At 34.0% G+C, this 27,333-nt stretch overlaps 1 protein-coding gene and 1 long non-coding RNA gene across 2 annotated transcripts in view; one reads left to right on the top strand and one right to left on the bottom strand.

Annotated features, from left to right (window-relative positions):
- The first annotated feature begins 1,373 nt into the window (after window positions 1-1,373).
- LOC149802192 (uncharacterized) lies at window positions 1,374-25,920 on the top strand. Its single transcript, XR_016420793.1, has 3 exons — window positions 1,374-1,463; window positions 20,245-20,304; window positions 25,349-25,920. It is a non-coding gene; the product is annotated as an uncharacterized LOC149802192 (long non-coding RNA).
- Window positions 3,656-27,333, bottom strand: part of LOC149802193 (prostaglandin reductase 1-like) — a 71,401-nt gene continuing 47,723 nt past the window's right edge. Inside the window, exons 5-9 of the mRNA XM_089956606.1 lie at window positions 22,260-22,377; window positions 19,600-19,752; window positions 17,461-17,569; window positions 16,280-16,398; window positions 3,656-5,111 (exon numbers count right to left, since the gene is read on the bottom strand). Coding sequence (XP_089812732.1) covers window positions 5,001-5,111; window positions 16,280-16,398; window positions 17,461-17,569; window positions 19,600-19,752; window positions 22,260-22,377 — 610 coding nt within the window. The 3' untranslated portion in view covers window positions 3,656-5,000. The remainder of the gene's footprint in view (window positions 5,112-16,279; window positions 16,399-17,460; window positions 17,570-19,599; window positions 19,753-22,259; window positions 22,378-27,333) is intronic.

Raw genomic sequence — 27,333 nt, forward strand, 5'->3', positions numbered from 1 at the left:
ATTTCCAGCAGATGCTAATGATGTCGTGCTAGTTAATACAAACCTTATCAAGATCAATTAAATCTGGAATGGATACAATTCCCAACACCGATTAAACAAATAAATAAGATTGAAAAACAAAATTCTGAGCTGTTTCCTGGTGGTATAAATGTTTCCTCACTAAGTGATACAAACAATCCTTTTCCCGTAAGAATTTCATCATTAGCTAAATGTTGTGGCGATTGAACAATTAATCTGTTGTTACATAAAAACATTATATGTGGATAAAAATTATCAGCAGATTTCTCATTACAAACATGGTACTAACAGCCGCCTAACTAGGCGTTCAGCATTAAGAGGTTAGTGTTAGTGTTATGACTGGTCGGCCTGGTGTCAGGATAATTTGATTGGGTGGGAAATCATGCTACATGATGCCCCATTGCTAGGCATCACTATAAACTGCCACACAGCAGACATCTTAGCAATATGACTGGAAAATTGTTAAAGCTACGTTAAAAATCCAAATCACACTCACACACACTGCTTAATATTTGTTGAACAAGTGGGGTGGGTTGGTGGTGAATGTTCTTTTCATTATTATCAACATTAAACAATACTTGGCTCATACATTATTAATTTTGGAATCTCATTGCAACTTTTCAGGCTTACATCCTAACATATACCAAACATAGTATGCCATTATGAAGATAATTTTTTACCAGTGTACTAATGAATATTCAGAGCTTTAACCCGTCTTGGAGTACCACAGCTAATCTAAAGATTGATTTTTCCACCACCATGTTAGATTGGTGTGTGTGTGTGTGTGTGGTCAAGCAATTCTATCATCGGGAGGTTAGCTGAATATATCTTGAATCTACATCCACTGAATTGCTATTTTAAGCGAATCATTCATTTCACCTCTGCAGAGATTCCAACTACAGACCAATTAATTTGATTTTCTGCGATTTGCTCCCTCCTACACCAAGCGCATACAGTTATTAACACACTGTAAGGGTGCAAGGGGCAGTTTTTATGCACAAATTTAATGTTACATACACCTGTCTAATGTAAAAATTCATAAAAAAAATAGAACACATGAGTGAGGCCATAAAGGTCCATATTTTTCGATAGGTATAATAAAGCAACACACAAGCATATCGTTCACTTGATCTGACAATTACCAGTGGTAATTCATACAATAGAAAGTTGATGCACCCCTTCCCCCAAATTTATATATGCAAACAAAAACCCTTTCTCTGGGTGACAATTTCAAAATACATTATGTACTTAATACATACTGTAATGCTATTCACAACAGTTGTCATCCAATCAGTTTTTGAGATATTCTACTTCCCTTGAACCAAAGTGTCTACTACTATAAGTAGCTAGCTCTGCTTCCTAGCCGACTATTGGTATTTCACTGGCTACATACTGTGAGGAGAGACGGGGTCCTATTCCAGAACGGGTCATGAGGGTCATCTGAGGTAATTATGTAACTCTGCATGATTTTTTCTTCCTTAAGGTTATTGATTTTTTGTTGTCGATGTTAAGCTCGCGTCTAGCACCTGTGAATGTGAGGTGAATTTACGAAATGGGGGTTGGGGTGCGTGTTATATCGAAGAGTGAGTTTCATCGTCTAAACTTCGATTCTGGAGCAAGTTAAGTACATAATAAAAAGAAACGTTTTTTCTCCTACATTAATACGGATGTATTTCATCTTGTTGTACCAAAAAGTGTATATTTTAACTCGTGATTTCACTACTCGTTAAAATATGTTTGTGGTACAGGGGCTTGTACCGTTGCTTACAAGTTAACTATTAGTTATACTTGTACTACAATATAAATTTGATAAACGGGCGGGTAGATAACTAGGTATGTTAATTGAACAGATGTGTGTGTGTGTGTGTGTGTGTGTGTGTGTGTGTGTGAGAGAGAGAGAGAGAGTTTTATATTCATTATTTGCTAGTCAATTTAGTCAAAAACTGTCATAGGTTTTGTATGTAATAGTTTTTGTGTTGTAAATGCATAGTCCAACAAAACAGTGCCTATTAAAGTTCTTAAACATCAAAACAGATGGAAATATATAAGTTTACAGAGATTATGATTGTCTAAATTTTACTGTGGTATATCAGTATGAAACTCATGATGCAAGTAAAACCCTAAGCAACTGAGAATAATCAAAATTGTTGTTGACAAATCTTTATAATTTCCATTAGAACTATTTAACTTTCAAAATGAACACATAACTATCATCCTTGCTCTTGGTTGCGTCTTCCATCACAACATAATATTCTTTTACATTTTTAATCAAAGTCTTCTTAGCAAAACATAAATACCATACTCCATAACGTATGAATTTAAGAGGATAACTTTTTTTAAATTTTTAGAAAACAATTAAATAGCTAGAAGAGTACTTAAATAATATCTCCAATAGCAACTTAAATTTATAATTTTTTTTTGTCTCAATAATGTTTTCAAATATTTCTCAAACTGAGTAATTAGCAAATTCATAGGTACATGAATCGTTCATACTGGACCGTATTCCTGAAACTCTATGATAGCATGGATTAGTTTCATAAAATGGCCCATGTCCAATTTCTTAATACAAGGAATTCTTGGGATATTCTCACTCATAGTTGTTTTTAGTAATTTAGGATCTTAATAAAACTGTGTAATATGTGTATGAGTTGTGTTTTGCAGAACATGGTATGAAATTAGTTTGATTTAAAAAGATATTTTGGTATTAGAACATGTAAGAACCCTTCAAATGATGTCTGCTTGTTGACATCTATGGAAATAAGTGAAATAAAGACCACAAGCCAAATTCAAGCAGTGTTCTTTCCTGCTTTTGACTGCTCTGTCATTATGTCATATGGACAGCGTTCTTTTGCATACCAGGGCTCAGCAACGTGGAATGAATTGCCCTCTGAACTTAGACACAAAGACACAGTGATCCCATTCAAGAGTGCTCTCAAAACTCACTTAATTCGACTGCAAGAACAAACTTAAAGACCTAATAATGTTTCCTACCTTAAATATTCTCAGCATGTTTTTCATGTTTTCTAATTTCTTGGTGTTTGTTTTTGTAATCAGATCATTATATATGCTTTTTATCTTAAAGGTATTGTCTAATGTTGTAAAGCGCTTAGAGCTTCTAAAGATTAGGCGCTATACAAAGTCCTCATTATTATTATTATTATTATCATGTGAGTTTATCCTAGATGATTTTATATCCCTGGTGAGTCACAATATAAACATTAACATAACAGTCTAGTAGAGAACATTCCTCGCCCCAAACTTCTCTCAATCAGCCATATCATGTGCAATTTAGTTTCCACTACAATATGATCACATGAATATAATCAGAAGGCTTCCATGGTTCTTCATATTTCCATGAAAATTTTCAATGACAACAACAATAGCAATAATGATAGTAATGATAATAATAACAGCAATTACAACAGCGATAAAGCATATTTGGAGAAGCAAATCAATCAGTAGATTATCTTTTATTGACCAAAATAACCAGTTATTTAATCAGCTCTGGTCACAGTGTCAACAAATGTGGCACAGTTTAGTACAGTTCCATAACTATTATATTACTGGAAGAAATTAAATGTGGTAGATTTTGTTGAAAGGTGTTGAAAATTTTTTTAAAGACCACACAAGAAATGTGTGCAGATTGAATAAATTCTTCCTTTAATGGCATAAAACAATGGTACTTTACATGTTTGGTTACTTTCCTGGCATTGAAAGTAACATTCTCCATTACCAGAGTTCACAACTTTTTCTTTATCGAGCTGTATTAAATAAAATCATTTGTATCTTAACCTTGATGGATGTAAATAATTGTTATAATCCTAGCATTAAAGTTACAAAACAATTGTATGTAGTTGCATTTAAGTTTTATTATCAGATAAAACACATCAATTAATTCAAGATACGATAGACTGAGAATGGTTCATTACTGGTGGAAGAAATTTTGCAATTGAAATGCAATATGTTTCCACTTTCTTAAGACTAAAATACAATACATTTTGATAAGTTTTACTTTTGACATTTTTCTTATCAGCACACACTGCATATATAAATAAATAATGTATGTACAAATATATGGAACTAACTAATATCTAACTAAAAGTACACGAACCAGAAGGTTTCCTTGTGAAATTAATAACATAATGGTAAAGAGACAGGAGTGAATTCAGAAACAAGGATGACACATACAAGATTGATAAAACTGTCTAATATGATAAGTTGATTATTAAAAGAGTTAACATATAAAGATTGAAATAATACTGTAATTAATGTGTTTATTGTCTCATTCAGCAAAAGATTTTAATAATACTTCAATTAATTCATTTATTCCCTCAGTCAGCAAAATACATAAGAAGTACATTCTTTTAAACCCACCAAATGTATTACCTAAGTGTATTCTGACATGGTGGCTGAATTATTCATCAACAATGGTATCAATCCAGTTGATTATATTTTTCATAATGCTAAGATTATGTTGACTGTTGCACTAAGAGGCAAAGATGTTGCCTCTGTGAAAACAGTTTTATCTAACTCAGTACCATCACATTTTCATCCAAGCACTTGCAAATTGAAACATTTTGAATGAATATTTATTAGATATATGAAAATTATAACTTATTTTCAATGCAAAGAACTGCTTGCATATTAGCAAATATCTTCTTCAATTATCAAACTCCTTGACATGACTCAGTATGCTCTGTACTTATTAATTTGGTTGTTAAGATGCCAGTGATAGTTCTTTTATTATAGTTAGGCCTGTAAAATGTATGCCATGTCATTACATATAAAGCAAAAAGTTGTACGAATGATAGGAAAAATAAAGTATATTATTAAAATTAAAATAAAAACATGTATCTGATTTTGAGAACAAATATATAACGCCAAAATCTTATATTTCATTCTGCATGCTTCATAATAAAGTTTCTGGCGTAAAAGTACATTACAAGTCCACCCTTTGCAAATTTTGTGCACATTATATTGTTTTAACATTTCACAATAGCTTTTCCAATGTTTGTTCCCTTAAACAGCCCGATGAAGGCATCCACCATATTCTCGAAACCATCTGTTATCGTTTCCTGATATTTTATCTTCCCCTGAAATAAATAAAATGAAATATAAAACAATATATTTTATGACCTGGGGATCAGAAATGGCCATAAATTAGATCTAGTTTGTGCTTTGAAGAATCTATATTGCATACTGAAAATTTAGCTATGAGTTGTATGAGAAATAAAAATGGTGTTTTCTGTTCCCTGTTAATATTTCTTTTAAATTACAGGAAACGTGGTTATGAAAAGTCCATGTAAAATAATATTATCACTCCTTTGTTATTTTTTTAGTTGCAAATATATTAACTAAACTAACATAAACTGATTTGTAATGGATTATAATGTTTTACATTCTATAATATATGTACAAGTCATTGTTTCTTAATGCGGATTATCAAGCTGATAAATTTGAATATACAGTTCAGACAGTTATATATGTTAATTTCCTATATATCAATGCAGGAAAATGTCTGTTAATAATAATAATAATAATAATAATAATAATAATAATAATGATAATAATAATAATAATAATAATAGATAACAAGCAGTAGCAGTGGCAACAGTTGTAGATGATGATGATGATTATTATTGAACACCACAGAATTTTCCAAATTGCCACCAAAACTGATTGGTTACTCACACACCTCATTTTCACAGTCATTTCCTGTGACCAATCAAAATGTTTTACAAGACAAACACAAACAGGATGCTAAAGAAAATTATTCAGTAAGATATAATTTGTTTCAACAGAAAAACTGGATAATATTATTTGGTCCATTGTCAATAAAGTTTTCCATGAATCAAAATCACTATCCCCCATATTAAATATATCTATATACATTACACTGACCTTTAAGATCATGGGTCTTAGTCAACTTCTGGTGTATTTTCCTGTTTATTTATACTTTGGAATTACCAAATATATTCGACACATTCATAGAAATTGACAAAGTTTATTTAGAATTGCAACTGCATTACATAATAAGACACATTAGGCTCTTGAAGCTATTTTACTGACAGTAAACAATATAACAATTTACTTGGCAAATCAGACATACATGCAATCATGCATTTGTTTCCTTCTACTTATAAAATTATGTTGTCATGCTAAAACTGTATAACCCTCCCCTTCTGTAAATTTATATTTTAATAATCAATGAAGGAAAATAATTTTACATGAATAGAGTGTAATCTCTGCAATTATGTGAGATCTTAAAATACACATGCAAAATGGCTGGACAATACACACTTTAGATATATCATTCACCTTGAATGTATTATTTCTGTGTACAAATTCAAAGGAGAAAATGCAATTTACATGAAGAGAGTATACTCTTCAGTTACATGCAGTGTTAAAATATACTGGTTAAAATAAAGGGTGGCCAATAAATCCTTAAGATACCATTTCACATGCATAATAACTTTAAATATACAAGGACAAGACAGTGCAAACCATACAGAGAACACACATATATGATTTTAAATACTGTATACAAGTACAAGACTATGTAAAGTATATGATTTTAAATACTGCATACAAGTACACGACTATTTAAAACGCACAGAAAGCACTCATATACGATTTTAAATACACAGGGAGGAAGACTATGCAAAACGTACATAAAGCACAAACATTAAAAAGTGTTAACACATTAGAAGCATTTATCGGTAAGCAGGTTGATGCTTCTGAAAACACAATGACCTCTCTCGCCACAAATCAAAGGAGTACTGCAGCCTGGCAAGCGAATTTTTAAAAATATAAAAGATTCATGTAATATCTTGCTAAACTGGGCGAACCTAGTTTATCTGGCAGGTATCCGTATATTAACTAACCTAGTTTATCTGTCAGGTATCCCTATATTAACTAACCTAGTTTATCTGTCAGGTATCCATATACTAAATAACTTCATTATTTGGCAGGTATACCTATATTAACTAACCTAATTTATCTGTCAGGTATCCATATATTAAATAACCTATTTATCTGGCAGGTATCCCTTTATTAACTAACCATGTTTATCAAGCAGGTATCCATATATTAACTAAACCTAATTAGCATTATCCTGTGATATTTGTCGCAGGTAACTATGAATTACATCAGATAAATAGGCTTTTGGGTCAGTAATTTGTTGTGTATATTTATTCTGTGTGCTTGACCTGTGTCTGTGATTGAGGGTTGAATAGTTGTGGCCTACCTGATTTTTATCATTTTGTTAACTGATAAGTTTAAGTCTGGTTACAAAAATTACAATGTTCTGGAAGCAAAATTTTGAATCACATTGTGGTCATTTTATTGTTTTAGGTTTTTATATAAAGGTTTTAATAAAGAAAATTATTCATTCCTCCATTGAGTTCAGTTTCTGAATTTATTTGCTGTTTTGATTAGATATAATTTGAGAATAACTGTTTATTTAAAAATTATTCATTGGAATTACAAAGTGCCCACTGATATTATGGACAAAATCACTATTTTGAGATTATTGTAAATGCATTCAAAGTCAGCGCGTTCAGTATTGGAATTCATTAAGAACAAGCTATACTTTTGGATTTGTGATAGGACTTTTAGGATTGTTTGGGATTTAATTCACAATACTGTAAGTTCCTCTTAAATGTTTACTTTATAACTTAGAGAAATACATTTATTTGTTGATTTAATAAACTTGATGGTTTCAGCAAAATTCACGTGAAGTTTGGTAATATATATATATATATATATATATATATATATATATATATATATATATATATATATATATATATGCCTCAGATAAGCTGAATGTATCAGGCAGCTATACCTATATTACCTGAGCCTAATAAGAATGTTCTCAAATAGCTAGAATTGGCAAATAATAAACTTATATTCATGTTAAAGGTACAGATTTACATACATATAATTGTTTTATAGGTTATGTCTCGCATAACATTTCATAGTTGAAATCTACCGCTTTTGAAAAAATAAAGTATGACAAAAAACTTGAATTTTAATGAATTCCACCCACACATTACAGAAAAAGTGGGAACTAGTCTGCTGGGGATTGGAAATGTTGTATGCAGTGAAGTATGGCCGAGTAATCCGCCTAGAAGGCTAACATGTGTACACAACAAGCTGTTAATTGGTTACCTCACTGTTGTAATTTGAAGAGTTTAACACCAAATGTGGAGTGTTTTATGAGATGTCAGAAGTATTAAAGGGACCCAAGTTGGTACATGACAGCTTGAAAGTCTTTGAATACGAATCGGCAGACATTCACCTTTGGCAGTGGTGAGATAAAATGGAAGGCCGACGAAAAAAATTGATTTTGGCAGAAACATTTGAGTTACTATCTTGAGTGTTTGTATTGTTTAATTGTTATTGCTTTATTCAAGATACATTCAGAGGAATATTTAAGGGAATCTCATATACCTTTTTTAATGTCATAATGCTGAAAAATGTGCTTTCTCTCCATGCTTTAAAACCACCAGCTATGAAATATGAGACTCAGGAATACATCTAAAGTCAAACTTGGGAATGTCCTCCTTGGGATGGATGTAGCTTCATAGGTAGTCAGCAGCCTTGAAAAAACCAAGCCACAGGAAAAAGAGAAGTTTAAACTTCTCTGCAGGCTGATCTCAGTTATTTTGTCTTTGCCACTTTTAATGCTGGTACAGAGAGTACATTCTTCGTTCATTGCAAAATAAAAACTGATTCAAGAGAAATCATGATTAGAAAGCTATTGACAGCCAGCTAAGTGTGAAGCTATTGACAGCCAGCTAAGTGTGAAGCTATTGACAGCCAGCTAAGTGTGAAGCTTAATAATCACAAAGAGTGTCATTAGTGTTCATCAGTCAGTGTCTTGTGAAAGAAATGAAAAATACCTGTGGATTTGTTTAAAAAAATCTTTCCAATGAATTGGCAAAGTTATGACATACACAACTCTTCCTGTTCCATTTAATGGATAATACACTGACTGATATTCATGATAATACACTGACTGGTATTCATAAAAATACACTAACTGGTATTCAGGATGATTTCGATAACTCAAAACCGATTAACTTCCAGGATAAATTTAAGGAGGACAACGTATAGATCACTGGTGGGAATTCTTGCGAAATACCCATGTCTATCAAAGATCGTCATATCTTTGCGGAATTTTCTTGGCCCACACGTAGAATCATTGTGAGGCATTATTGTGTATATTATCAAAATATTCTAGATGTGTTAGAATTCAGTGTAAAATAAGAGTACTTATAGCATGATAAACGTTTGTCACGGCTGGTTATGGAACAAGGACTAATTCAAGAGACCACAACAGCATCATAGTTTGTACATTAATAAAAAATCAAGTTGCAGTACAAGTGACATGGCAGGCTTCTAGCATTGCTTCTTTTCATGTCTCAAATGGATGCTTTTCTGTAATTTTGCATTATTTTCACAGTTGAATTTTTCAATCAGATTAATATTTTATATATGTTTATTATGTATTCACAGATGCCTGTGTATATATTCCAGGCTTGATACTTTGATTTTTAAAATCACTTAATTATTTTAGTGTCACGCCAGATTCTTCACATCATGTTGTATATACAGTATATATTGTACATAACAGATAGAAGGCCTCAAGGTAGATTAGTTCTGTAATTAAGTTACCTTCTCTAAATCAAGTCATTATTATTATTATTTTTATTAATATTATTATTATTATTAACTCCCATATCTCTTGCCTTGGATGTCATATAATTACAACATCTGTAAACAAATATCATGCAAACTTAATATCACCTTGGTTAATAAAGTCCTGTTTAATTCATATTCATTATTAATTTGAAACCTTCTGAAATGTATGAAAAACTTCTGAAACTTCAGTAAAATACTATATAATGATCAAAATTGTACTGAAATCTCACAAAAGTTTTAGTCAAATATTTGTGAAATCTCACCAGACTTTTCAGTGAAATGAAAAATACTTAAGTGATGCCATCATGTATTAGGCTTTGTATGCGAGAAAGAAAATGAGGACAAGAAAAACCTAAATTTTTTTTTGATAATGTCTGTCAAAATAAAATGTATGATCCATTTTAAAATTTATGATGAATATTTATCATTGATTCCCAATAATGTCTAAGAATCATTAGGCAGTTTAATAAAAATCTGAAGCAGATTTTTTATGGTTTAGACAGAAAGCGCTTAAAAACCCGTCTGAATCCGCCTTAAGTATGCCTGGAAAATTTCATACGGGATGAACTATTACCAAATTCCATATGAACTATTTACAAATTCCATATGGACTATTTACAAATTCCATATGAGCTATTCACAAATTCCATATGGAGTATTGCCAAATTCCATATGGATTATTCACAAATTCCATATGGATTATTCACAAATTCCATATGGAATTTTAATTTTATTCCATATGGGCAACCTACAGATCTCATGGACTAATTAGAATATTCCATGAGATTTTCCATACGGAATCCATAACATTTCCATATGGATACACTGAAATCCATAAGAGTGCTTCAACTATAGAATAGAAATGTCCATATGGATATTTCTGTAAAAGTACGTATGGATTCCATATCCATTCCATGTGGAAAATTTCGTACGGGTGGCTGAGTTTGTTATGACTCCATATTTCTTAAATAGATATATGGCATTACACAAACTGAAATATACAGTATCTAAGGTAATTCAGGAAATATATAAAAACCTGGCATTATATAACCAAGGTAAAGAAAGTTTATTTTTGATAACTCTATTTTACCTGAATTTTCAGAATTTTATAAGCCATGTTTACCCGTACGAAATCATCCTGGTTCAATTCCTTGTCCTATTTAGCACGTTAGCCGCTACTGTAGAGCTGTTTATGGCACAAAAAGCAACATTCTAGTCCTGGCGTTCAGTTTTCATACAGACTGACTAATTACGCTCACATCGACTTTGCAATATTTTTATTTATTTATTTATTTTTTTTTTTTTTGTAGTTTGCAAGAGACCAATATCTCTTTGTCGGGATTTATTTATAGCCTGAATTCATTTTCTGCATCTTATTTCACAATAGCTGCTTGAGATAACAGCAAACTTCGTAGAGACAGGTAATGCAATGGTTGATTACAGTCTGATTAAGAACCTGTACACTGCAAGCAAATAGGATAAAATGTCCCTATACAACATCATGTTTTATAATTTGTTTTATACAAGTTTCCAACGATCGTGGTCTGAGGCTACCAAATATCTTAATCAAAATCCTTTTGATGATGCTATTAAGCATTAAAATTAAAGACATTCCGAGTCTTATCGCCAATGTCTAGTCGGGTGTAGATGCTGGTGTTGATGCTAGTGCCATCGTTGTTTTGTAGTTCCAGTCGTCCGCTTGGATTATCTGTCCGGAGTGGCCACAAAGCGTCCGGTAGCAAGTTTTCGATCTGTCCACGGCTTATTTCCTCTCCGAGTCCGTACCAATGACCGTTACGAAAACAACCTAATGATGATGATGATGATCGTGATGATTTTGATGGTGATCGTGATGATTTTGATGGTGATGGTGATGATTTTGATGGTGATGGTTGTGCTATTGGTGGGTTTGTGTTGCAGCTGAAGTCGTCCGCGATGATTATCCCTCCGGAGTTGTCGCAATATATAACGTAGCAAAAGTTTTCCATCTGTCCACTACTGATTACCTCTCCGGGCTCATACAAATGGCCTTTGTAAAAACAGCTCCCTGTTGTCGTTTGAAAGTGAAATGACGTTGTTTTTACTGTTGTCTTCCAGTTTCCGTCGTCCACGTGGATTATCTGTCCAGAGTGGTCACAAAACGACCAATAGCACAGGTTTTCTGTTTGTCCTTTGCATTCAAGCTATTCTCTTTGCCGTACATTTTTCAAAGGGTTATTCAAACTCGTATCCCGCTCGAATCGCCATGTTTAGCATTCCCGTCAGTTTCGGTTACGCAACGATTCATTGGGCAAGTACAAAAGTTTGACCAATCAGAAAGCTCGTTACAACGATCATCCGTTAAATAATAAACGGAACAAATACTTATTAGAAAGCCCGTTGCGGAATGGGACCGGATAGAGCATTATTTAAAAAAAGTTTCGGAGACGATATTAAAAAAGGGTCCGTATCGAGGAAAATCAGATTCAGGTCAGGAGAAAAGCGAAATTCTAATTCAAAACAGAAAACAGGAAAACTTGTTTGAGGGCAGTTAAATCCAGTTTAAGTTTAAAAAAACACAACAACAACAATAATAAAATTTGATAAAGAAATATAATATACAGAAAGATGTGGAAAGAAGCTATTGTTCCCAAAAAAATCAATACAATTACAGCTATCAGAAACAGGGAATATGAATGCTGCTGAAAATCAATCAAATTATACAAGAAACAAAAATAAATTTTATTATATCTTATTAAGATTTTTTTTACTAAAATGTTCGTGTTCGTGATATTACAATCACAAAATACCACTATATTTTTTGAATTTTTGACAAACTCTCAGTGAACTTTCAATCACAAATTCCTACTGATATTTTCAGAAATGTTGGCAGAGTCAGTGAAATTTCAATGACAAAATTTCACTGATATTTTCAGAAATTTTGGTAAAATCTCCTAGAATACCATAACACTGGACAACAAATTTTTACAAAAGTCATGTTACTGAAATAAAATTAGTCAATTCTTATCAATTTTTATGTGCTGAACACGAATATGACAGTCAAATTGCAAAATTGGCTCTAGTTTTTTTGTAATCTGCAAGAAATTAATGTTTACATAACGAAATGCATTCCAATAGTAAAAGGTCAACTGTAATAGCCTACCTATAAAAAATCAAGTCATTGACTACATCTTAGATTTCTTCGCCTGTCTCTTGTACAGCTGTTCGGGAGCATCTCTGAGGAGTGTCCAGCAGTAGTCAGCCAGCATTGTAGTGGACCATTTTCCCTGGTATCTTTGTTCCATTGTTGCGATATCTTGATGAAAACGTTCGCCGTGTTCATCACTAACAATACCACAGTTGCTAGGAAAGAAATCCAAATGGGAATGAAGGAAGTGAATCTTTAGAGACATATTGCAGCCAAGTTTCTTATACTTCATCAACATGTCTTCTACTAGTTCCTTATAGTTTTCTGCCCTAACATTTCCGAGGAAGTTTGTAGAAACTAGGCGAAAAGCATTCCATGCTTGTTTCGCGTCACCTTCCAGCAAGTTGTTGAACCGGTCATCTTTGAAAAGCTCTCGAATCTGAGGACCCACAAAAACTCCCTCTTTAATCTTTGCTTCGCTGAGTCGAGGGAATTTTTCATGCAGGTATCGGAATGCTGGCAAAGTCCGGTCAATGGCTTTCACGAAGTTCTTCATCAAACCTAGTTTGATGTGAAGGGGTGGTAGCAAGATTTTCTGAGCCTCAACCAGAGCTGGGTGTTGGATATTCTTCTCTCCAATGGCTACATTCTGCCTGTGAGTCCATTCCTTCCTCATGTAGTGCATTTCCCTTGCTCGGCTATCCCACTCGCATAAGAAACACATGTATTTTGTATATCCTTGCTGCAGTCCCATTAAAAGGGCAACTACCTTCAAATCACCACAGAGGTGCCAGCTGTACTTGTTATACTCAATAGAATTCAGTAGCTGCCTTAAGTTATCGTATGTCTCTTTCATGTGGACAGCATACGCTACTGGAATAGATGGAAGAATGTTTCCATTGTGCAAAAGCACAGCCTTGAGACTCAGTTTCGAAGAGTCCACAAATAGTCTCCATTCTTGTGGGTCATGAGTGATTTTTAAAGCATTCATGAGGCCCTCAATATCGGAACAGAATATCAGATTACTTTCCTTTCTGAAGAAAGGCTCCAATTGCTGGTGGCGCTTTCGATATGCAGTAATTGTGACATCTTCTTCTAGAAGATTCCATTGTTGGAGTCTTGATCCTAGCAATTCTGCCTTGTTCTTTGATAAGTCCAAATCACGAATCAGGTCATTTAGTTCTTCCTGTGTTATTCTGTGTGGGGTTGATGATGCACCACAGTGAAAATCTGGATCACTGCATGCTGATGGACCAGGAGAAGAACAGGTCGACTCACCTTTGTCTTCGTCAGATGAATCAAGAGAATATTCTGCTGGAGGTTCTGGAATAGGAAGTCCCTCACCATGTGGAACTGGTCTCAATGCAGACGGAATGTTTGGGTAGACTATTCTCGACTTCTTTCGCTTCGTTATTCCGCCGGAAAGAGGAGGAACCAAGCAGAAGTAACAGTCATTTAGGTGGTTGCTTGGCTCTCTCCACACCATTGGGACTGCAAACGGCATTGATGACCTTTTGCAATTCAACCACTGTGAAAGCTGTGTTGTACATGTAGCACAGCATATATGCGGAGCCCAAGGCTTGTCTTGGTCACCAACCTTGCATCCGAAGTAAAGATGATATGCCTTCTTCACTTGAGAATTGATACTTTTCTTCTGGTTGGCAAATGTCACTTCCCCACAAATATAGCAAAAATTGTCCGCGGTATTAACACACTTTCGAGGCATTACTGTTCTTTATTGTACGTAAATGGATAAAATAATAAGTTTTATGTAACAGTAGCTTGAACTGTCTCGCACAACGTCTAAAATATTTTAAATGCTGAACCTATCTGATTGGGCTTTATATAGTACACTGCTTACGTCAGCTTCAGCAGCCGCCTGGCATTAGTATAATAGGCCTACACATGTATAGTACACTGCTGACGTCAACTTACTTCAGCAGCCACATGGCATTAGTATTGCATTGCATCAGAAAATGATGCAATCAACTGTGGATGATGTGAGCATGATGGTATTATGCAATGTTACATCATTATTCCGGATGTTGCTGCAGTCCTACTGGAGAAATTTACACAGTGAAACATAGAAAATGAGGTATATGAATATCTTCAAAACGAGAGCCAATACAAATTTTTCACGGTTATATTCGTGTTCGGCACACCAAAATACTACAGATTAGGGCCTTTTCAAGTCAGTAATGATTTCACTGTTGACCAGTGTAATTTTTGTGAAAAAGGACATTTGAGTGAATGTCAAGAAATGTTCATTGATTTTGCTGAAATTTAAGTCACATTTTCACTAGGGTATGATTTTGGTAGAGCATATTTTAATAGGAAGCCAACAAAATTACTTTTCAGAATAAACATAAGATCAAGCCCAAAATCCACCTTGCACCAAATTTTCTAAGTCCAAAGTTTCAGCTATGCTTGTACTACCAGATATTAATTTTCTGATCATGTTTACATTTTCTCTACTTTTTTGGTCATGTCTTTGTTTTTAAACATCTGTGGAAATAAATTAAAGAATACTGACATACATGTGTTTCTTCAAATTTATATGAGTATATATTCATCCTTCCACATCAGCTACACTGACATATACATGTACTCAAACTCCCACTTTTATTTCTATTTTAATCAGATAGTTTAGGTCATTAATTCTTCAGAGAGTATTTTCCATGATGCTATAATACATGAGCCTGCTTTCCACATGGAAAAAAGTGCTTATGGATTAAAGTTGCAACTTTATTCCATATGGAATTTTCACTTGCTGTGAAGTACTTATGGAATTGATATGGAATAAATTGTCTGATTCCATAAGTTTTTCAGTCCATATCTCTTCCATACGGATTTCATAAGTATTCCATACAGAATCCATGAGAAATTTCTGTACGGGTGAACATTTGAACCAATAAAGCAAATTCTAAAAAAAACTGATAAATTCACATTACACGCACGTTACAATTATACAGAGATAGTGGTAATTAGGTCAAGGTAATATATGGATATGTGCTAGATAAACTAGGTTTATCTATATCTATCTGAGGTAACTTCATATATTACCCAATATTTTTATAAATTTTATTTGCCATACTGGAATAGGGCTGCTGTCTCCATCATGATTATGAATAAAATTGGTAGCTAGAAGTAATGACTTTCTGTTTCTTTGTAAAAATAAAATATCTCTTGGATAGTAGGATTGTAAATCATTCAAAATTGTCCAAAACCATCTGTCAGAAGAATCCAGATAGGTTTTAGTAATGCATTTGGTACAAAGCAGTGCTTCATTAATAGTGACCCTAAATTTGGCAAGCAACCAGATCATTTAATTAGCATTGTAGAGCAGCCTAGTGATCCTAATGGTGACTGATTAGTACATTTATAACACACACACACACACACACACACACACACACACGCTATTACCTCTTTTACCCACTGAATCATCTCGTTGAGACCAGCTGGCCACTCAGCACTGAAGCTGTAGACACGAAAACCATGTACCGTGAGAGCTTTCTTCAATATGGTATGGTAAGGCAAGGGGCCTGAGTATTGAAAATAAAAAATAAAAAGTGGTTTAACAATATTTTACTTTGACATATGAGACTTATCCTAAACTCTGAAAATTATTTCACTGATTGGCTTCAATAAAATTACATCATGTGAAACTCCAATATTAATATTTTGCATGATCACATTTTCTCGCTCTTAGAACTTAATAATGAGCAACTGAAATTCAATCAACATATTTTTTTGGTAACCTTTAAAATAGGCTACAGCAATGTAAATGTATCTGTTAACTTTAACTTCACAATCATTTATTGTAACCTATGCACATGTTAACAGAGTTCAGTTACACAATAGTTTCGTAGATGGCATGTGTTTATTGTGTCTGTCAACTGATTTCCTGTTTTTGAACTTTCACTCATTTGCAAACCTTTATGACACAAAACCCCAGTCCAGAAATATTTAAGGCTGACTAGGGTCATCTAACACAGCCAAAGTATGAGAGGTGAATGCAGAGAGAGGGGAGGGTAGTGGCTCTCATATTGGACAGTCCCAATAGCTCAAAGAAAATTTCCATTTTGGATTATAAGCATTAATGCTTGATCATGGTAGCAAGAATAATCATACACAAGGCCATATAGGTGCTAATTAAAATGTTACACCTTTTTCTTTAATCATCTTGACAGTTGTTGCTGTTGCTAAAAACACTATCTGCCTCATTGATTGAACACTTGGCACATACAATTCCTGGTACCATGGTTCCATGAAATCTGATAATTGTTCTCCAGATTATTACCATTCAATTAAGTGAAATAATACAAATCTAAAATGTCACAAGAGATAAATTAGCTTACTGACCATAGTAATTCAAGTATTTATATACCCACTTATTCAAACATTTCAGTTATGTTAATCAAATATGCAAATTACTTACCTGCACAAGTTCTGAAGTATCATTTAGAATGTGCATGTGTGTCCCGTGGAGAAATATTGATACCACTTGGTCATTATCAGTAAGCAGATCATCACAACCCATACAAGTGTGATGGATTGACAATGTGTGTGAGTGAGTGTTTCCATGTTTGTGTCTATGTACCTACCTGTAGGTTGATTCCCATCCAATGTGTAGGTAGACATTGAACCACATAATGCAATTCGGCCATTCGTGTTCATGAAGGACACGATTTTATTTGTGAATTCTCCACCCACCTGTAGGTAAAATGTCAACGAACGGTAGCTATTGGCCATTATAGAATTTCTCATAGTATCTTCCAAGATTAATCAAACAGACATGCACACCTCTGTACTAGCTAACACTCACCCCTATACTATTGCCAAAAGAGGATGTATTAACATTGCATTCATCCATATATGTAATATAAATGCAGTTACCAGCCTATAATTCTCTGATCGAAATTACAAATTTAAATTTACAATTTATTACAAAATCATGAATTTAAATCTTTCCCATCAAAATATCACTGGCAAATAGAAGGTCTCAAACGGAAAATGATTTAATATTGACTTCATGAAATAAGATGAATACTTTCCTGCTTTTGGTCACCACATTATTAGTTATAATAGTACAAAATAAAAAGGTTACAGAAGACAGGGCAAGGATATTTTATATGTATATATATGTTGAATAATTTCCAGCTTTTGTGAGCTGCAAATTATTCAACAATTTTCATAAGTTTTACATTAAATAATTACCCATTGGAGATTCTGTTAATCAGATTTTATTTTAGTGCAACGGGTTTGGATGGAAAGAAGAACAAATGATTTTCAGCATTCGTTAAATTCTGGATCCGATGATGGACCTTTTAATTTTTGTGCATAAAGTATAGTCCCTGACATGAATTGAATCAATAATGCACAATTTAATAACCAGTAACATTTAAAAGTAATTTATTTGCTTTCACAAATTTTATTGCAAAGAGGTCCTGTCATTCCAAATAGAGCATTTGACAGATTCATCATTTTTCAACACTGGATCTCCAGTGGAAATTTCTGTATGATGTCACCTAGTTCACTTGCTTTGAGTAGTTGCACCATGTGCATGGGTATTTGTGATAAGGGATGATTACTGTATGCAGATTTTACTAAATCTTGATCATCCAGAGGTTTCTGTGCATTAAAGTGTTTCACAATTTAATTGACTGTTTTTGTGACCAGATATTTGCATTTATTTGGTTTCAAAGAATGCTGTAATTGGATAAGTTTCTGTCAGTGGGAGACTAGCATTTGATGATATTCTTTTGATGAGAGGCGAGTTCATTTACTGCAATCTTGATTAACATTTTAACCATGCTTGTCCTGGGGGTTGGGTACAATACACTTATGTTCTAGTTTTTTACATTCAGAGAATTCCATTTAGTGTAAATTATCCACATTCTGGCATACATAACAACTACTGTATGTTAATGTCATAGTCGTCTGTTTTTTCCCAGTGTCCATTGGGCACTTGATTATAATGGCAGCTGCCATATTGTTGATAGCAATAGTAGAAAAAAGGTGTCTGAAGAGGTTGGGCAAGAAAATTTTCCATGGTCACAGCAATCCATCATGAGAATACTGTGCAAGAATTTCATCAGCTTGTTGGACCAATCAGTAATGACAATACTGTGCAAGAATTTCATCAGCTTATTGGACCAATCAATAATGAAAATACTGTGCATGAATTTCATCAGCTTATTGGACCAATCAGTAATGAGAATACTTTGCATGAATTTCGTCGGCTTATTTTAACCAATCAGCAATGAGAAAATTGTGCAAGAAATTCATTGGCTTATTGGATCAATCAGTAATGACAATACTGTGCAAGAATTTCATTGGCTTATTGGACCAATCAGAAATGAGAATACTGTGCATGAATTTCATTGGCTTATTGGACCTATTCAGTGATGAGAATACTGTGCAAGAATTTCATTGGCTTATTGGAGCAATTAGATTCACAAAAAGTGATATCTTAACGTGCTGACATATAAAAAATATTAAGCTGTAAACACTATGTAAATGTGCACCAACTATGTGATAATTGCAAAAATTATCCTTATGTTTTGGTTATTACTACCAATATCCCTATTAATGTTTATAAATGCAGATTCTCTTCTGTATAGATAGTCTTGCAACATCTTCATCATATGTACATACATACATCCAAAGTGAACAAATGAAAGGACAGCTCAAGACAATCATGTTTTTCTTTGAGAGAGAATAGCTCAAAGAGTGGTAATTACGTTATCAAAATAGCAATCGACTCCTTCCGGTGCAGCTTTTGCCATGGCTTCCTGTAGATTGTCTTCTTTGTAATTAAAGGCATAGTCAAAGCCATATTCTTTGATCAAGTCGCACTTCTCTTTACTCCCAGCAAAACCGATAACTTTGCACCCCTAAAGCACATATAAATAAAAATGACAAATATGTTTACTGAAAAAATGTTACAATGACATCTACACTAGTTTCAAGAAGTCTTAAGCTTGTATCATTGTATATGTGATGTCACTACCCAGTTGTTTACACTTACAATCATCTAATGAAGACTCTTTGTGGGTGTGGATATAATGATTGAATACTGAATTTATGATATGAGTTGAATTTCCAGGTTTTGCAAGCCTTGGTGAACAAAAGCCGGAATTTATTCAATGAGTTTCATAAATTTAATATTAAATCATTTATCGTTTATCTCATCATTTTTATTTTAACGGAAATAGGTTAGAGAAAAAGAAGAAATACTTTCTTTTTCTTGCTCAGATGCTACACCTTTCTATTGTATCATGTACAAAAAATATTCCCAGATGCTAGTTGAATTATGCAGAGATATACAACAAGTAACATTTAAACAATTTTGTCCTTCTAAATCAATATAAAACATCATTTTTCAGTACTGGATCTCGGATGGAAATCCTGTGTGATGTCACATACAGACACATCACTTGGCATAGGTGAGATGTGCTTTATACATCAATTTCAATGAGTATGGTTACATTGTTTCTACCTAAAGTGGTCTTATCCACTATTATGAATGCAGAAAAAAGTAGAATTACAGTTGTTTGATATGTATGTGAAGGAATGATTACTGCATGCAGATATTGTATTAAACCTTAACCCCCTCCCCATGTGGAAAATGTAATGCCCACTGGGGCATTAAGGATTATGTATAGACATTAAACATTTGAACATATTCCTTAAGTTTTTCTTAACATCTTGGAAATGTTACTATACATAAAGTAATTCATACACTGGTTGAAACTAACATTTCCTGTACTGCACTGAACTACAATGTATTATGTAGAAATAATGGATTCTTCAATACATAAAACAAAAATCGCATGAAGGGACTGACTCTCTGCTGTGTAACAAGAATTCCAGGAATTCAAGATAAGGTCATTTCTTCCTTTTACTGCTGAGTACTGAAACCATCTCAAATATTCTTTAGCGATAACTAGATTTTCAAATTAGCCAATGTGGTCGACATGTTGGATATCAGATTGCCACCATTTTTATTCAAGACAAAGCAGACATCATTAGAAATATTTTGGTGGATACCCAATGTCATAATGATTATCTATTTAGCCCCGGGATTGTTGTCACAACAAGTTATTGAAGGACAGTCATCATGGCAGCCTATTTGGATGTACAACTGCTACCAGATTCTTTTAAACCAACTAGGTTTCATAAAGATGTCTATTGATCAAATACCCATATTCATGTAACCACTCATGTGGAAGGAGTAGAAGTAACAATAATATGAGGCTGTGGCCATATGGAGGGTTCATTTAAGACCAATTAGACACCAGAGGAGCTTTTGTGATGAAAACCTCGTGTCAAAATGTCTTTCCATTTAAGAGTGGTAGTGAGAAAGATTTTCAAAATGGTCACATATTGATCATAAGATCAGCACCATTTTAATTTAGGATCAACAAAACTAAACTAAAGTCTTTAAGTGAAAATCCATGCTAATGTGATCATTAATTTAGTGGATGTGGTGATAATAAGATTTTCAAGCTTTCCACTGCGAAAGCCATATTAAACCTCACATAGCACCATTATCATTTAGGATTAACTGGGCATCATTAATGAGTCTTTTGGTGAATAACCCATGTCAATATGACTTTTCATTAGGGATTAGTAGCAACAACATTTTCAAGATGGCTGCTGTAACAAATATATTGACATCAGGTCTGCACCATTTTCATTTAAGACCAACAAGACATCATATGAAGTCTTTTAGCAAACACTTTATGTAAACACTTTATATTGATAGGACCATCCACTGAAGGGGATCAGTGAAACAATGCTGGTCAAGACGGCCACTGTGTGGTAGTCATACTAGAAATCAGATCAGCACCATTTTCATTTAAGATCAACTGGACATTGGAAGAAGTCTTTTTTAGGAAACTCCATGCTGGTATGACCATCCATTCAAGAGGAGCAGTGGTAACAATAGTTTCATGATGGTTGCCATGGTGATAATATTGGAGGACAGGTCAGCACCATTTACATTTAGGACCAACTAGATATCATAAGAGGTCTTTCAGTGAAAACCCCATATTGATATGACCATCCTTTTCGGAGGAGTAGTGATGACAAGATGTTCAAGATGTTCACTGTGGTGGCCATAATGGATGTTCAATTAACACCATCCTCATTTCACATCAAGTAGACCATGGGATGAATGTGTGAGTTCACAGATGAAGGACACAAGACCATCCCATAATGTCTTCTGGTGAAAGACCAGTAGAGCTAATCACTCATATGGCATGGAAAATCTGACCGTCACCATATTTAAACAAGTGAAGTAGTACAGTCATTAATAAGTATAGCAAAATGCAGACATTGCAGTAAAAACAGCAACAATTGCAACACATTGAACTTAAGACAATTACAACTAAGTTACCTTCAGTTTTGCAATCTGCCCTGCAACACTACCAACGGCACCACCTGCTGATGTGACAACAAATGTTTCTTCTGCTTTGACTTTCAACACGTTCAATACACCAAAATATGCTGTCATTCTGTAATAATAAATTTTATTTATTTATTTATTTATTTATTTATTTATTTATTTATTTATTTATTACACTGAATGTACATGTCACAAGATTACTTAGCATGTAATCTGATTCAATGTAGTATTAACAGTGGGTAGTCTTTGACGCAGGAGACCAAAGAATCCTGATGAAAACAATTGATCTTCAGTGGATGACAATTGTTCTTGTACATGTTAGAATTAGGTGTCAAGCAATGGAGTGCTGATGTGCAAAGCAACCATATGTCCAAAGCAGTAATGAACTTGAAAGAAAGACATTCTCAAAATGTTAATGCAAACACATCTGCGAATCGTTCATGACTTCCACCTTTCTCAATGGGTGGAGTGTTTGTCTCCACTGTGCATCTACAGTGCTACTGCTGCAACATTTCATTTACATATAACAGATACCAGTCTATTCCTAAAACTACGGTAGCTATCATAACCAAGCTTCACTGAACTTTGCATCATCTCCTACAGTAGAAATGGTCTTTGTACTGTTCCTTTTCATTTTAATTAAAATAACCCTGTGATGGTTTAGTAACTGCAGCTAATATACGTACACTATGAAGCAAACAGAATGTTAACACGCTTTGGTGGTTTAGTAATGGTATTCACACATTTAGATTCTTTACCTATTTTCTTCACAGATACATTCTATTTGCATGGTTCCTGACCCTCTCCCTCACCCTCCAATTTTCATTTCTTTAAATGTTTTCTTTTTCAAATATCGGTGCAGTTGCAAGGAAACTGCATAATTATTTAAGTTATCCCTTGAATTATTTCTGTATACATTTGATTCAAGGAACTGGTGTTATTGATCTCTCGGGTCCCGAGAGGCTGCAGAAGGAAGGAAACCTCCGAAGAGTGTCTCTGATGCCTAAGCAGCAGCCCTAAGAAGGCTGTTACTGTGATCTGGTAAGACCTTTGACGTATCAAGAGCACGTCCCTGTGGAGGCGTAGCGTCTCTGCCAATAGCGCCGTGACTATGGACAATGCATGCCACAACATTTTAGCAACTGCCTGCAATAAGCACCGTAGCTGGCTGCTGAGACCAGCAGTCTTGGTGTAGATGAGGGAACAGGCCACCCTTTCGGTTCCCTAGTGAACTCCTGGCTACTAAGAAACATTGAACAAGCTGTCTAACCACAGCCAACTGAGGAAATGGATGGAGATCTGGACAAGATACTCCCCCATGAGTCTCTCTAAGTTGGAGAAAAGTTCATATCCTTTGAGACTGAAGACTTGAGGTGTTGAAAGGTGATAAGCTTCATTTACCATTTGACACAACATAAAATACCAGATCTCTTCTACCTCAGCAGCCTGAGGTGATAGATGGGAGTGGATAACAACCTCAGCCTATTCACTAGAGTAGACCAAGACCGACAGGACCTCCTCATCATGCTCTCGCCCCAAAGATGTTATATGAATTGCCAACCCCATGTCTGTCTGCTGAGGGTGATACCTGGTAGTAAGAGTTTTCTCCTCACAATTTCTCCTAATTCCCTCCAACTTCGTGCTATTTGATTCATAATGCTAATTCAATACAACTTAGTGCCATGTGAATCATGATTCTAATTTACCATGTGAGTCATAGTCCTAATTCCATACAACTTAAGTACCATGTGAATCACGATTCTAATTCCTTCAAGCTATGATGCAATGTGAGTCATAATTCTTGTTCCCTACCACAAAGTGATATTTGAGTCATAATTCTGATTCACTACAACTATGTGCCACGTGAGTCATGGTTCTAATTCCCTACAACTATGTGACATGTGAGTCTTGGTTCTAATTCCTTACAACTATGTGACATGTAAGTCTTGGTTCTAATTCCTTACAACTATGTGACATGTGAGTCATGGTTCTAATTCCCTACAACTATGTGACATGTGAATCTTGGTTCTAATTCCTTACAACTATGTGACATGTGAGTCTTGGTTCTAATTCCTTACAACTATGTGACATGTGAGTCATAATTCTGATATGTTATATATTTCAATCTATTTCATATTCAGTTCAGGTACTGCCTTCGTGAGAGTGATTATCTTTGAATAATTTGTTGAGAAACACATGCTGGAGTGTAATAGTAGACACACTTGCATTTACCTGAAAAGATATGGCGTTTGACAGGAAAGCATTTTTTGTACGGAGACGAAATATTACAGTAATTAAAAGATGAATCATTGTAATGTAATAAAATGTGCAGTTTTCATTTCATCAGGATAATAAATACCAAAATTTAAGCTTTGCCGTTGTTGATTAATTTGTTTCTATGTGTGTTTCTTTGTTCTTTGTCTGATTCTGTACACGTTTTGCCTCAGTGATATCATGAACATGAAAAGTTGAAGACAAAATCAGTCCAGATACAAGTACGGTGCAAAACTGCAAACTACACCAAATGTGGCAAAAGTCCATGCATGGCATCTCACGGCATAATAGAAAGAAAAATGTTTACAAAATGCCAAGAAATCGCACTTTATAATCAAACAAGACATGGAATGCAAAGAAGTATTTGTATTTGTGTCTAGTTACATAGATGGATGGATACATAAACAGGTTCAGGCGTACAGAAATACGAAGATGATAATACGAACGATGAATGTCATATGGAATCTATATTTTAGTGACGTAAAGGCTATATATAAATGTGAAATAAGATTATAATAATAATGAGAACATTATTAAGGGATAAAATGCTGTATTAAATATATATGGCCTTGTAAATATGATAGGCCTCAAGTATAAACGTGTGATCATCAGTTTTGCATGGTTTTACTAATTAATGCCGATAGTCTAATGAATTTGTTATTTTGTTATTGAATTATGTGTATGTTATAGATTTAGTAACTTTTCACTGTATGATCTCCTATATTTTTTAAGCTACCTCACTTTTACAAAACTTAACGTGTGTTATATCTTATTAAAAGCTGTTTTCATGATGTGTCTTTTTATAGGTGATGGCACTAACATTTTTTCCTCAAGAACATATAGCCCCCGCCTTCACCCGTCTTAAGGAACAGTCCACGAGGATTCCCCTGTTATACAGTTGGGTTGAGTATGTGGAATCAATCTGGATTACGAACACAACATTCCCAGCTGAATTATGGACTGTATAGGGTTGGAATTGTAGAATTAAATCTAAAGCTCGCAAAGCCAATCTTCCTTTATATGTACCAGTTGGTCTCTTATATGAAGAAACCACTGCAATTGCTACACAAATTCAACTGGTATCCCCCCCAAAAAAACTAGAAGATACCAGTGATGAGCATATAAAAAAAGCAGGCGAGAATATCCTCGGTGTGGGAAGAATACCAGAAAGGGTAATCTCCTCGAAATTACTGAAACGTTGCAGCAGTATAATACGACCCAACAACTGATTGACAAGGCAAATTAATCTCATACATTATGCCATCAATAGTTTGGTAACACTATAATGATTACTGGCTTTATATTCTTTAAATCCGAAAACAAATATGCATATAGTAAGTCTGATTATTCATTTTCTGAATAACGTCACATCTATTGCTACGCCATTATGTTTTCTTCTTGTATGTAATAAAACTTTAACATGTATCATTTGGAATAGTGTTGTTAGTCTTTTTCATCAAGAAACCATTTCTGTGCTTGTCTTTAATCTTACTGTCTGCTTCAAGCACTCAATGGATTGTAATTTTACTATTTTATTCAAGCATGCATAACTTTGTTCAGTTATTTAAAACATTAAATATTTAGCTTTAAACTAAACTATACAATAAATATATGTAAAATATAGTGCCAAATTAAATTCTCTTTCTCTCTGTGCGAGTATATATTTGCATTATATTTAGGAAGATTAAAAAAAAAAACATGTAAAACAATGAAAATATATTTTCACTCGGCATGAAAATATAGAAATACTTAAAGTCCTAAACTTAGTTAAAAATGCAGAGAATTTCAATTATGTCACTAACTTGTTAGCTTCTTGTGATCGGTGAAATTCTCCAAATTGTTTGCACAAGTGTGCTAATACGGCAGGCAGCCTACATAAAAATGGCTTGGCGATCTGGATAGCACCGCGGTCTACTGTTTGAGTATCAGGGGGTCTACACCTTTCAAAGCAGCCTACATACAAATGGCTTGGCGATCTGGATAGCATACCGAGGTCTACTGTTTAAATATCAGGGGTCTACACCTTTCAAAGCAGCCGACATAAGTTGAAATTATCACTAGTATTGATCACTGGAAACAACAAACTTCTCAAGCAACACTATTATCTGCTTTGAGCCCATTGTCAAAAGATCGCCGAATATATAATAGCTTTGATTAGATAAACATTTGTAATTGTTTCAGCCATGTTAGTTATTACTGAAACAAACCCAAGAAAAATCGCAATGTTTGCTGATTTAAACTACTGCAAACAGAAAAGGACTTATTCAGTTATTGAAACCTGGCGAACGTTTACTTTTTCATTTTACTGGCAATGTGAATTTTTTTTTACTTTTGTAAACAAAGATGCGATTATTCAGTGAAAACAATACAACTGATTATCAGTGTTTGGACAATTTTTGGCTGAATATGCTTTACTGGTACAGTTTTTATTGTAGGAACAGTTTACTAGACAAAAGATTGGTTAGTAATTAGAGAGGGAGCGGTTATTGTAAAAATACGGTATATTTGACCTTGTACAATAGTGGGTACGAAACGATCAATTTCTAATGGATACGAAACGACTTGGGTACAGAATGTCCATAAGCCATTTACCCATCCTTTACCATTCACACATGTAAATACTTAACTGAGCTTCGACTATTAAAACATTTTAAACATAGCTTAACTAATTTATTACAATAGAATAAAGTCTCCTTTAGTGTTACTATCAAGTTTACTTTTGAATTGTCCACACATTCTTACTTACTCCTGCAAAATAGTGCCTTAGTCTGAGATATTTCAAATATATAAT

Source organism: Sinohyriopsis cumingii, chromosome 4 (genome assembly GCF_028554795.1).
Source record: "Sinohyriopsis cumingii isolate HCF-2022 chromosome 4, ASM2855479v2, whole genome shotgun sequence".
In the NCBI taxonomy this organism is placed as follows: domain Eukaryota; kingdom Metazoa; phylum Mollusca; class Bivalvia; order Unionida; family Unionidae; genus Sinohyriopsis; species Sinohyriopsis cumingii.